The sequence below is a fragment of the Macaca fascicularis genome, chromosome 3 (genome assembly GCF_037993035.2).
Source record: "Macaca fascicularis isolate 582-1 chromosome 3, T2T-MFA8v1.1".
Lineage (NCBI taxonomy): Eukaryota > Metazoa > Chordata > Mammalia > Primates > Cercopithecidae > Macaca > Macaca fascicularis.
Window position 1 is genome coordinate 162,371,017 of NC_088377.1, and position 13,410 is coordinate 162,384,426.

Genomic DNA, 13,410 nt, shown 5'->3' on the forward strand with positions numbered 1-13,410 from the left:
ACAAATATTTTTCCAACAAGTCCATATCAGTACAGAATACACATTTAGTTAATTTTCCAGTCACAGAGATGGACTGTGTTAGAGCATCTATTATTTCTCACTTGCTCCCCTTTTTTAATAAGGTCTGCCAAAATTTTCAAGGTTGTTTATTAGGGCCACAGTTATAGCCTGCAGCATTTAATTGGTGCACAGTCCAAGTCCTGAAGGCTGATCATGAAACGGAAATATTTTGGAATTAACATCAATAACCACAATTCTCATCCTTCATTATCTTTTGCATCTTCCTAAATTCTTGCCTGAAAAAATTTCAGAAGATAGGAGCAAAGTGCCTATTGGCATTTAATACCACATACAAAATAAAGTGCAGAGAGATTCAGACAGGCAAAATAAGTGCATAATTCAGTATCCCAAGTTAATATAATATAATTTAAAATACAATTGGATTTTTTTCAATCCTGTTGTTCCAATCCATCCTCACAAACATTTCCAAAATTTTTCTGAAGGTCATTGAAAATTTTTATTTGTTCCTAATAAAATAAAAAGTTCCAATAAAGGTGTAAACATAGACATTTGATTTATTCAGAACTGTAGAAAATTTAATGTACCTTTTAAAATGGTACTTGGGATATAAGTACTTCCCATAAAACTTTTTATTTGGGCTTCATCGTTTGCTTGTTTTATGTTCCAAAATAACACTGGCTTATTAATAATATCTCTTTACTTTCCACTTCAATCTTTCCCTTTCTACTTTTCAAATGGTAAATTTGTTATTCATTGTAAATATTAATATTGTGTCCAAAACTTTCTTTACATGAGAAATTAAGATACAATCATGATCCAAAAGACATGTATGGGAAATTAATGTCACATATAGCTTATTATTGTCAAATTCTGATAAATTATATAAATTTAATATAATAAATTTTATATTATAAATTATAATTTTCTAAAATTATACAAATTTTATTATAAAATAATAAAAGTTCCCCAAGTTGTCATACAGAAGGATAAAAACACTTAATTTTTGTTTTTTCCAAACTGCTAATACACAGCAGATAGACACTAATACAAAAATCACACCACACTATGAAAATGAGGCATACATATATACATACACGACTACATACAGTCATGGGCCACATAGCAATGTTTCAGTCAATGATGGACTGCATATATGAGGGTGGTCCCAACAGATTATAATACTGTAGTTTTACTGTACTTTTTCTATGCTTAGATTCACAAATACTCACCATTGTGTTACAATTGCCTACAGTATTCAGTACAGTAACATGCTGTACAGGTCTGTATCCTAGGAGCAATAGGCTTTACCATAAAGCCTAGGTGTGTAGCAGGCTATACCATCCAGGCTTGTGTATGTACACTCTGTGATGTTTTCACAAGGACAAAATTGCCTAATGACGTGTTTCTCAGAACTCATCCCTGGTGTGTGTGTGTGTGTGTGTATGTGTGTGTGTGTGTGTGTGTGTGTATCAGACAGCTCTACTAATATTTAAAATGAAATGAATTTATTCATCCAAATGTGCAGGAACTGACTAATGAGAGACTAGTGAGAGAAATGGATTTATGAGTGACTAGAAGAACTTGAAACCATGTATCATTTGGAAGAAACAGAGTTTGGAAAACCAGAAGAATTCAATGTCATACCAGTTTCTTTGGTTATCATATTTATAATTCAGTTCATTAGCAAAGATTCTGAGAATTTAGTTAAATTGTACTGCAATTATTTGCTATTAGATATAGACTTAATGAATTTTGTAGGATCATCTGAAATTAATTCAAGACATTTCTCTCATCATCCAGTATTTCAACCTAAACTTAGGCTGAGTAATAAAGTGATTATAATAAATTCACCTTAAGAGACTAAGATTAGGAGCCGGGTTCAGTGGCTTATGCCTGTAATCCCAGCACTTTGGGAGGCCGAGGTGGGCGGATCATTTGAGCTCAGGAGTTCGAGACCAGCCTGGCCAACATGGTGAAACCCCATCTCTACTAAAAATACAAAAATTAGCTGGGTGTGGTGGCGGGCGCCTGTAATCTCAGCTACTCAGGAGGCTGGGGCAGGAGAATCATTTGAACTCAGGAGGCAGAGATTGCAGTGAGCCGAGATCACGCCATTGCAGCCTGGGTTACAGGGCAAGACTCTGTTGCAAAAAAAAGGACTAAGATTAGCTCCATAAGTCAAAAACACGAGAACATAAATGCCTAAGTGCCTGTATGTCTGTATCTGAGTATTGCTGATTCTAATGACCTATTTTTTCTGTAATTATTGCTGACTGAAGTCTACATTTAAATACAAATGAACTATATATATTTATGACTATGACTATGGCTTATTTATCATTAGTTGCACTTCTCCATTTCTTCTCATAACTAAGAGAAAAATATATTCAAAATCCAAAGTTTATCATAAAAGCACAACCTCAACTAAGGCTTTTTAACAATATAAAAGAAAGCCAAATAAATCAGCTAACTTAGGTTTCTAGTGCATTCCTCATAGTAGAAATACATAAAATAATAAAAACAAATTTCTTGTGCATACATTTATATTCTTAATCATAGATTGCCAAGTAGTTTACATAGATGTTTTATTATAAAATCTCTTTCATGTTTCAGATAAAAATCAGGAAAGAAAACATTGAAGGAAAGGGTGAACACGTGGACACACACGAACACATACACACTGCACACAAATCAAGGCAGGCAGAATGTGGAGTTTTATTTGTTTTGCCACCTGAGGAAACTAAAATTTTAGTGAAATCTGAAAGAAGACTTTTTCTTGCCATAATCATTATACCTCCTGATTTTTTCCTTCGTCGATTGTAGAAAATAATAATGTAGCAGTGTTTAGGCTTTTAAATGAATCTTTCCAGAGGTATCATAAGTAGTATTCTTACGATTACTAAGGGCGTTATCTTTTTTCTAAACTTAAATGCTTTAGAATGCCTGAACCTGCATTAGCTAGTACAAGAAAGAAATAAGATAGCAGTGATTTTGACGCACACATGAAAAAGAAAAAATCCTTGTTTGTTAATTTGGAATTTATTAAGCGTCTGTGCTCTTTCAGATCCTTAATACGTTTTCATAACATTTAATCAATTTCTTAGGTAAATTTGTTTAAAACTTTAAGGTAAATATAGCTGGCAGTGGATTTATTAAAAGCAAACCATTATTCAATTGTATCCTCATGAAATTAAAAGGTACACCAAGAAATTCAAATTCTTGTTTACAAAAATGTATCTGTGAGCTTCTACGCTATTATCCTCCCTACTTTTCAAGTGGCTAAGCCTTTTTCTTTGGATCTTATAATTTATAAAGATCACAGATGTATACATATACCCATATCCTCTGGTTCATGTTAATCATTGTATATGATACTATGTAGAGAACTGGGGACACACCAAAAGGAAGGAGGCAAAAATCCCTTCACACAATGGGAATGCTAAGTGTATCCTACATATTAAAAAGTATGAGCTAGAACTTAAGAAAGTTACTATAAGTTCCCTTGATGGACAGCATAATGCCTGCAGCTGAAAATTACATAAATTTCAAGACATTTTCGAAAAACAATATTTTTTTAAAGAACGACCCTTGCGTTTTGCTTCAGCTATGGCTAAAACAGTATGCCAAAGGGGCTTAATGAAACTCAGGCAATGTAGCTATTCTACTTATTCATGTTCTTTGTGAGCAGGTACTGTGCTCAGTGCTGGGAATGGAACATAAACAAGATCCTGCCCATGGTGGTATTTGTAGTTTATTTGTTGACTTGGACCCTAAACAGGTAAAATTATAATTAAACAACCTAAGTTCAGAGCAAGATGTATTCAAGGGAAAAACATACAGGGTTCTCAGATCAGCAATAAAATGGTGGTATATGGATGCTTAACATGTTGGTGAAGGAAAAGCCTCTAGGTAAAGATGTGAGAACTGAAAAGGGAAACGTCAGCCAAGTAAATAACAGTCCAGATCTGGGAAGCACATGTACGTTTGCTTTTGTAATGTTAAGAACCAATCTATTTGATTGTGAACTTATGGATTATATCAGAAATTAAAATATAAAAATAAAAAAGAACCAATCTGTTTGATTTTAATAAAATTCATGGGTTTTAAATTTTTCTATTCTATTGCCTATTATTTCAGGCCTTTATATGATTTGGGGGCCATAAAATTTTTGAATATGGGCTGGGCACGGTGGCTTACGCCTGTAATCCCAGCACTTTGGGAAGTCGAGTTGGGTGGATCACCTGAAGTCAGGAGTTCGAGACCAGCCTGGCCAACATGGTGAAACCCCGTCTCTACTAAAAATACAACAATTGGCCAAGCCTGCTGGTGCACACCTGTAATCCCACCTACTCGGGAGGCTGAGGCAGGAGAACTGCTTAAATTCAGGAGGCAGAGGTTGCAGTGAGCCAAGATCGCACCATTGCACTCCAGCCTGGGCAACAAGAGTGAAACTCCATCTCAAAAAAAAAAAAAAATTGGATGTGATAAATAGATCAAAAGTTTATCAATTATTCTTGATTCCTATGTCTTTCCTTTTCATAGTTAAGTGCCAAAAGAGAGCTTTTATTCAGTGCAAATGACAGCTAACATTTATTCATTAAGCAACCAACATGAGCCATTTACTTTATTTCAATTCGCTGCAACAACCATATAAACTGGTGCTAGGATGACCATTTTCAAAGGAAGGGACAGAAGCTCAGGAAAGTTAAGCAACTTGCCCCAGGCCATACCACTGGTAGGTAAGGATTCAAATTCAGATCTGACTGCAAGTCCGTGTACTTTCCCCTCTAACATCGTCTTCCATTGTGTTAACAATACAATTTAATAGTATTGAAGTTGTGTACAACACGCAATTCTAGATTTCATCACTTAAACACAAAAAGTTTAGAAACGTCTTGTGACTTATATACGTCTTAATTATAGGACTAATTATATTTAATCATTGAAATGACTATTAACTATTTATATTGGCCACAGTCGATTTATTCACTTTATTAATTCAACAAATATTGATTAAGCACCTTCTATGGACCAGAAGCTCTGCCAGATACTTGAGATGAAACAATTAACAAGACAAATACGGTCCCCGTCATTACAGTGTTTGTTTCTAGTCAGGAAGACTATAATTAAGCAAATAAACACACAGATTGCAAATTTTGGTAAGTGCATATGATAAATAATGAGGTATTACAAAAGGGATAACAGAGGGTTCCTCAGTTAAAATTTAAGGTTCAGAAAAATTGTCTTAGAGGAATGTCATTTATTGAAAACCCTAAGGAGGGGTGAAAATTCAAAAAAGGAATGAAAACATTCCAGGCATATTCTAGAGGCAAAATTATAATTCACAAGGTAGAAAAGGTCTTGCAACATTTGAAAGCCCTGAACCACTGAGTGAGGGGAAGACTGACTACAGGTTGGAAGGTGGGCAGGGATGAGGCCGTGTATGAACTCACAGACTCTTCCACTCAACAATATGAGACTTTCTTCTCTGTCCAATGGAAAACTATGAAGAATTTTGAGCAAAGGAGTGACATGATCCAATGTATGCTTTAAAAAGGTCACTCTAGTTGCTATGTATTGAAGAATGAGTTCAGAAAAGGGCACAAGAGGGAGCAGGAAGACTGATTTGGAAACCATTACAGTAACTTAAGGGAGAGTCAAGGTATGGTTGATTTAGGGTGGTCTATGAGAGAATTGGAGTTAAAGTAATAAAGACTTGATAATGATTGGTATCAGTGTGAGAGGTATCTAGGGAAGCTGTCAATTTCTGATTTAAGCAGCTGAGAAGAAAGTGTCATTTGCTGAGATAATCAGAAGTTCTGATTTGAATAGATGTCCATGAATCATCTAAGAGGAGAGTATAAATGATAAGAATAATTTTTTTAAAAGAATTAGTAAATACTTATTAAATGCTTACTGTATGGCAGGCATAGTTTTTAAGCACCTTAAATGTATTAATTCATTTGTTATCAGAAAAGCCCTATAAAGGATATGCTGATTTAGAAATGAACAAACAGAGGTACAGAAAGGTCACATAACTTATGTAGGGTGACACAGCAAATACGTTACAAAATTGGTATTGAACTCTATGTTTCTGACTCTGACTCCAAAGCCTGAAAGCTTAACCACTCCAGAGATTTCTCCCTTTCATCTTTAAACAAGCAACTAGATATAAGAGAACACTGCACAGAAGAGGATTCCAGAGCTATTCATTTAAGAAACAGCAGCATAGAGGAGGAATTTAAATCCAAGGGAATGGAATAAAGTGTAGAATAGGAGAAGGATTCCTGAAATGATCTGGGAAGAGCCACAAATAAGTCTGAAAAAGAATGGCCAGACAGATGGGAGGAAGCCAAGAGAATGTTGAGGGATTTCAAGAAGGAAAGGGCCAATGTACTGAATGCTGCTGAAATGTCTCATAAGATCTGAGCTAAGTGTTTGAGAACATGACACATAAGATATGCACTAATAGTGTTTGAAGGTTTGGCACCAAATTGGTCATCATTCAACCAAGCAAAACACCTGATGTGATGTGTTGAGCACAAAACCTAAACTAGATTAGAGACAGTAAGTGTAGAAAACATTCTTGAGCTGCCAGGCTCTGAAATGCAACTCAGAGATGGGGAGATTTCTAAAGGGAAATCTGGGGTGAAGGAGGCAGATTTTTTTTTTATTTTCTCAACTTATGAGATATAAAATGGTATGTTCACATGTTGGAAGGAAAGATCTAATAGCTAGAAAAGGAGCGGCTGAAGTTGCTGGCAAGAGAAGAGAAATATAAGGAACGAAATATGAAAAAGGAGAGGGCAGAGAGTCAGAGGGGTGGAGAAGGGCCCTGACGGGAGGTGGGTCACTTCTTCCAAGGAACATGCATGCAGGCACCTCTCTGCAGGGTCCCCTGGCTGGTTATGTGTGACAGTGCATGAAATAGTCACTGAATATGCTCCCTTGCTGTCCTCTGCTTGTGCTCACCGAGGAGTGACTGTGTCTACTGGGAACAAGTTTGCCTTTTCACTGTTCTGAAAAAAAGGATCAATGATCTCAAATCTAAAGAGCATCAGGAAACCTCTGAAGCACAGAACTGTACCATGCATGTCAGGCATTCAGCAAAATTTAGGAACAACTATCTTTTCCATTCCCCACCATTGCCCAGTACCATAGCGAAGGGGAAATCCCTATGATCCGGGAAGATAATCCAGGAGATGTCATCTCAGCCAGTAAACCACGCTCCAAGAACCAAGTGTCTCTCAATTTCCTTTTCTGAGACCTTTTCACTCATTCTTATCTCTGGTTTGTTGTAAGTACTAGGAGGAAGACAATTTAATTATAATACTCACAGGAAGATAAAGATGACGATGCAACTCCCAGGATATTTGCAATTGACAAGAGACCACTTAAACTTAATGAGTCTCTAGAGAAATATAAAGAGAGAAGATAATCTGTGGTCTGTGAGTACTTGCAAGGGAGCTGTCTATTCTGCCCATTCTGTCTGATCTGCCCATCAATCAGGATGGCCCTGTCTACAGGGGAACACACCAGATACACACATCCAGGCACACATGCACACAAATGTGTATACTCAAGACACACACTCAGACACATTCCCAGACACATGCTAACACATCTATCCACACAGCATGCACATAAACACACATGTACACACAAACGAAGACACACATGCACACAAAGTTTGTGGTACTTTAACTAAGCACCACGTATGGTGAAAACCAGTGTGGCTGACGAATGGGCAGGAATAAGAATATGTAAAAAATTCTAAGTCAGAGCAAATAGTTTAGATTTATTATTCTAAATGAAATAAAAAGCCATAAGGAGTTTTAAGTGGAGGAGTGACCTGAACTGATTTTATTTTCAAAATGCTCCTGAGAGGTGACAACATGCTGGCAGCCCTCGCTGGCTCTAAGTGCCTTGGGGAATACAGGCTCAGGGTCCACGCTGGCCGTGCTTGAGGAGCCCTTCAACCTGCCACCGCACTGTGGGAGCCCCTCTCGGGGCTGGCGGAGGCCGGAGCCGGCTCCCTCTGCTTGCTGGAAGGCATGGAGGGAGAGGCGTGGGCGGGAACCAGGGCTGCACCCAGCTCTCACGGTCCAGCATGAGTTCTGGGTGGGTGTGGGCTTGGCAGGCCCTGCACTGGGAGCCTCCGCCCAGCACCACCAGCCCCAGGCAGTGAGGGGCTTAGCACCTGGACCAGTAGATGTGGAGGGTGCGCTGCCTCCCCCAAGCACTGCTTGCCAGCCTGCGCCAAGCTCAAATTCTCGCCCGGCCTCAGCCACCTCCCTGCAGGGCAGGGCTCGGGACCTGCAGCCTGCCATGAGCAAGCTCCCCTCCCCACTGTGGGCTCTTGCGCTGCCCAAGCCCCCCCGACGGGAGCCACCCCTTGCTCCTCTGTACGCGGTCCCATCAACTGCCCAAGGACTGATGAGTGCGGGCAGGCGCATAGGACTGGTGGGCAGCTCCACCTGCAGCCCACACGCAGGATCCACTAGGTGAAGCCAGCTAGGCTCCTGAGTGGGGTGGGAACTTGGAGAACTTTTATGTCTAGCTGGAAGATTTTAAATGCACCAATCAGCACTCTCTGTCTAGCTGGGAGTTTGTGGATGCACCAATCAGCACTCTGTATCTAGCTAATCTGGTGGGGACTTGGAGAACTCTTATGTCTAGCTAGAGGATTGTAAATACACCAATCAGCACTCTGTCAAGGCGGACCAATCAGCTTTATGTAAAATGGGCCAATCAGCTCTCTGTAAAATGAACCAATCAGCAGGATGTGGGTGGGGCCAGATAAGGGAATAAAAGAAGCCTGCCGCCTCAGCAAGGGCAAGCCACTCCAGTATTCTACGACCGTGTGGAAGCGTTGTACTTTCACTCTTTGGGTCCTTACTGCCTTTAAGAGCTATAACACTTACGACAAAGGTCTGCGGTTTCACTCCTGAAGCCAGGGAGACCACAAACCCATTGGGAGAAAAAAACAATTCCAGACACGCTGCCTTTAAGAACTGTAACATTCACTGCGAAGGTCTGCAGCTTCACTCCTGAAGCCAGCAAAACCACAAACCCACCAGAAGGAAGAAACTCTGAACACGTCTGAACTGCCAGAAGGAACACACTCCAAACACACCATCTTTGAGAACTGTAACACCGTGAGGGTCCGTGGCTTCATTCTTGAGGTCACTGAGACCAAGAATCCACCAATTCCGGACATACTCCCATGGCTGTAATGGGGAATACTTACAGGGGACAGAGAAGACTTACTAAGCAAAGCTATTAGGAGGCTATTACAGTGTTCTAGGTGGGAAATAGAGGAAGGATGAACTGGACTGGCAGCCAGGGAGAAGAAAGTTTGCTAGATTCAGGTAGATTCTTTGGAAGAAAGACATGATGACAGGACTTGCCCAGAGATTAGGAACAAGATAAGAAAGAGTTTAAACAAGTGGGTAGGCCAGGTGGGGTGACTCATGCCTGTAATTCCAGCACTCTGGGAGGCTGAGGTGGGTGAGTCTCCTGAGGTCAGGAGTTCGAGACTAGCCTTGCCAAAAGGGCAAAACCCCATCTCTACTAAAAATACAAAAATTAGCTGGATGTGGTGACACATACCTGTAGTCCTACGTATTCGGAAGCCTGAGGTTGGAGGATCGCTTGAACCCGGGAGGCAAAGGTTGCAGTGAGCTAAGACTCACATGGCACTGCACTCCAACCTGGGCAACAGAGAGAGACTCTGTGTCAAAAAACAAAACAAAACAACAAAACATAAGAGGATAGATTTACTTAGAAAGAGAAACCTGGGAGAGAAGGGAGAATCCAGAGTTCTGTATTAGCTGTGGCTCATTTTAAATTCATGTGATCTATGTGACAATGTTCAAGAGAGACTGGATATATAAAACTGGAATTGCAAGGCTAGGTCAGGGCTGAAGATAGAAATACAGGAATTACGAGAACAGAGATGGAATATAATGCATGGTATTGGATGAAGTTGTAAGGTGAAAGTGTCCAAAAAGAAGAGTCCCTGAGCAGCTAGAAACCTCCAACATTGTAAGGTATACAGAGGAGGAGGGGGCAGCAAAGAAAGCAGAAGGAATTGTAAGTAGAGGATGAGAAGTAGTAACGAAGCATTTATCCATTTTCGTTAGTTTTACTAGGATGTGAACCAACTGAAAAAAAATATTTTGTGTGGTTTCTCTTGCAAAAAGTGAGAATTTGGGCAAGCAAAATTTTAAAGATATGTTCACAAATTATATGATATTCCTTCTTCTAACAAATGGAGTTTAATTTCCCTTTGCTTGTGTGCGGGTTACATTGACTGACTCAATACTAATTGAATCTGGCAGTGGTGGTGGGATGGTATGTCAGGATTAGATTATAAAAAGACTGCGGCTTCCATTGTGAGGTGGCCCATGTGGAGAGGAGCTAAGATCCTGGACTAAAAGTCAGCATCCAATGTTCACGCAAGGCCCAAGGCTCTTCAGTCAGCTGTGGTGAATGTTGCTAGTCTTGAGTCTCTCCCTTCAGGGTAGTGGGCTTCCTTCTGGCCCAGGGAAAGTCCAGAAATGCCTTCCAGAGTCAAGGCCTGGAATAGGGGACCCCAAGAGCCCACTTGGTGCTCTACCCCACTGTGGCCAAGCCAGTACCCAAGCTGCAAGGCAAAGTCCCCTTTACCCTTCCCTCACCTTTCCTCAGGCAGAAGGAGTCGCTTCCCATAGCCACCACAGCTGGGAATGTGCTGGGTCACACCTGAAGCCAGCATGGCTCTGACTCAAAACCAAGGCCTAAGGTCAGTACTGCCTGGCGACCACTGCCCACTATTCAGGGCCCAAGGACTCTTTAGTCAGCAAGTGACGAATCCTGCCAGGACTAGGTCCTTCACTTTAAGACTGCAGATTCCCTTCTGGCCCATTATGCGTCCAGAAATATTTTCCAGAAGGTAGGGCCCGGAATGGAGACCTCAAGACTCTGTCTAGTGCCCTGTTCTACTGTGGCTGAGTTGGTATTCATGATGCAAGACAAAGTCCTCTTCACTCTCCCTTCTCTCCTCAAGAAGAGAGAAGGCGTCAGTCCTGGAGCTGCAAGTTGCACTTCCTGGCATTGGGGGAAGAGTGATGCAAGCACTCTTGGACACCTCAGCTGATGGTTCTGTAGGTTGTGTGTACACTAAGTCCACTGGCTTCAAGCCCAGCACAGCACCAGGACTTGCCCAGGAATTACAATCCTTGTGGTCTAGACTGCCTTTCAAATTTACATAGAACCCCAGAGTATTTTAGCCTGTGGTGAGGAACCTTGCTGGAACTCAGCTTCAGACCACTGGGATGGATGATTGTCCTCTGGCTAAAGCTGGTCTCCCTGTTCCCTCCATGGGTGCCAGCTGAGTTCAGCCCTGTGTGTGCTTTCTGCTGTCATAGGGCAGCTCTGGGTTCCAACAAAAAGTCTGATAATCACTGAGTTATCCCTTCCCTAAATACACATATTCTTTCTGTGTGCCACACAGCCACTGCCAGGGAATGGGGAAAGGCTGGTGTATGCGATTCAATACTGTTTTTCCTATGCTCTTCACTGCCTCTTTCTTTATTATAATGTTAAAACCAGGCACTGTGATTGCTCACCTGATTTTTGGTTCCTATGAAGGTGTTTTGTTGTGTGAATAGTTGTTCAATTTGTTGTTCTTGTTGGGAGGACAATCACTGAAGGTTTCTATTCGGCCGTCTTGCTCTACCTCCTTTCCCAGCTATCCTTGTATTTTACTTTTCTGAGTGAATATTAAGAGCTATTCTTTCTCCTTTTTAATAATTGTTGGCATGAGTTTGTTTTTTGTGGGGTGTTTTGTTTTGTTTTGAAATGGAGTCTCACTCTGTCACTGGGCTGGAGTGCAGTGGCATGACCTCGGCTCACTGCAACCTCTGCCTCCCGGGTTCAAGCAATTCTCCTGCCTCAGCCTCCCAAGTGGCTGGGATTACAGGTGCCCACCAGCATGCCCAGCTAATGTTTGTATTTTCGGTAGAGACGGGGTTTCACCATGTTGGACAAACTGGTCTTGAACTCCTGAACTCAGGTGATCCACCCACCTCGGCCTCCCAAACTGTTGGGATTACAGGCGTGAGCTGCTGCACACAGTGAGTTTTGTTTTTTAATCTTAAAGTCACAGAAACTCTCAGGGGGTAGCTGTGGAATCTGAATCAGGATAGCTAGTTTCTACAGTATCCGTTTTCGACACTTATTTTACTCTATTGAAATCACTGAAAACGACAATACTAATTGGTCTTAGTCCATTTGTGCTGCTCTAATAAGATACCTGAGATTGGGTACTTTATAAACAACAATTTGTTTCTCATAATCTGGGAAGCTGACAAATTCAAGATCGAGGCTTCTGGAGGCTCAGTTTCTCATGAGGGCAGCTCTCAGCTCATCATCATAAAGATGATGCCTTTAATGCTGTGACTTCACATGGCAAAAACTGGAAGAGCAAAAGGAACTATCACTAGCTCCCTCCAGCCCTTTTATGAGGTCAATAATTTCATTTGTGCAGGCTCCACCCTCATGACTTGACAACCTCCTAAAGACGCCACCTCGGTTTTTTTGTTTGTTTGTTTTTTTGTTTGTTTGTTTGTTTGTTTGTTTGTTTTGAGACGGAGTCTCGCTCTGTCGCCCAGGCTGGAGTGCAGTGGCACGATTTCCACTCACTGCAAGCTCCCCACCCGGGTTCACGCCATTCTCCTGCCTCAGCCTCCTGTGTAGCTGGGACTACAGGCACCCGCCACGGCGCCCGGCTAGTTTTTTTGTATTTTTTTAGTAGAGACAGGGTTTCACCGTGTTAGCCAGGATGGTCTGGATCTCTTGACCTTGTGATCCGCCCGTCTCGGCCTCCCAAAGTGCTGGGATTACAGGCGTGAGCCACCGCGCCTGGCCAAAACCCCACCTCTTAATACTATCACATTGGCAATTCAGCTTCAACACATAAATTTGGGAGAATATTCAGACCACAGCACAATCATACCATCTAATTATAATCAGATAATCAATTTTTTTAAATTTCTCTCATACACTCACACTTTGAAAAATCTCTTACAAATGAAAATAAAATGCACACATAAGCAAAATGTATGTGCTCTTTGTTATTGAGATATCTGTGGTATTAGACATAAGTTTTTCATTTCTTTTGCTTTCTTCTCCCGACTTTCAACATAAAAGAGAACAATGACATCCCTAAAGGAAGCTGCAGATCTCCAGGAAGAAATGAATAAAACCATCGTAATGGCAGGATTGGTCTGGTTCACTTCACTACTCAAAGAAATGTGCATAATTAGCATGTCTTCATAAGAAAATTAAGTTAGAAACAAATTTCAATTATTAATTCCCTTTTGTCTTTGCCTTCTTAGAAGGAGT

General features: G+C 40.9%; 1 protein-coding gene across 3 annotated transcripts in view; it reads right to left on the reverse strand.

Annotated features, from left to right (window-relative positions):
• Positions 1-13,410, reverse strand: part of TSPAN12 (tetraspanin 12) — a 106,056-nt gene that overhangs the window by 4,281 nt on the left and 88,365 nt on the right. The window contains exon 9 of one of the 3 annotated variants that reach the window (XR_010585819.2): positions 9,634-9,734. The exons of 1 other annotated variant lie outside the window; for it this stretch is intronic. Coding sequence is in view for 1 of the 2 variants with exons in the window: in XM_065542504.2 (XP_065398576.1) it covers positions 9,642-9,754 (113 nt within the window). In the remaining variant the exon portion in view is untranslated. Of the gene's footprint in view, positions 1-9,633; positions 9,755-13,410 lie in introns of all 3 variants that reach the window. One more of the 3 variants, XM_065542504.2, reaches the window with a different exon arrangement.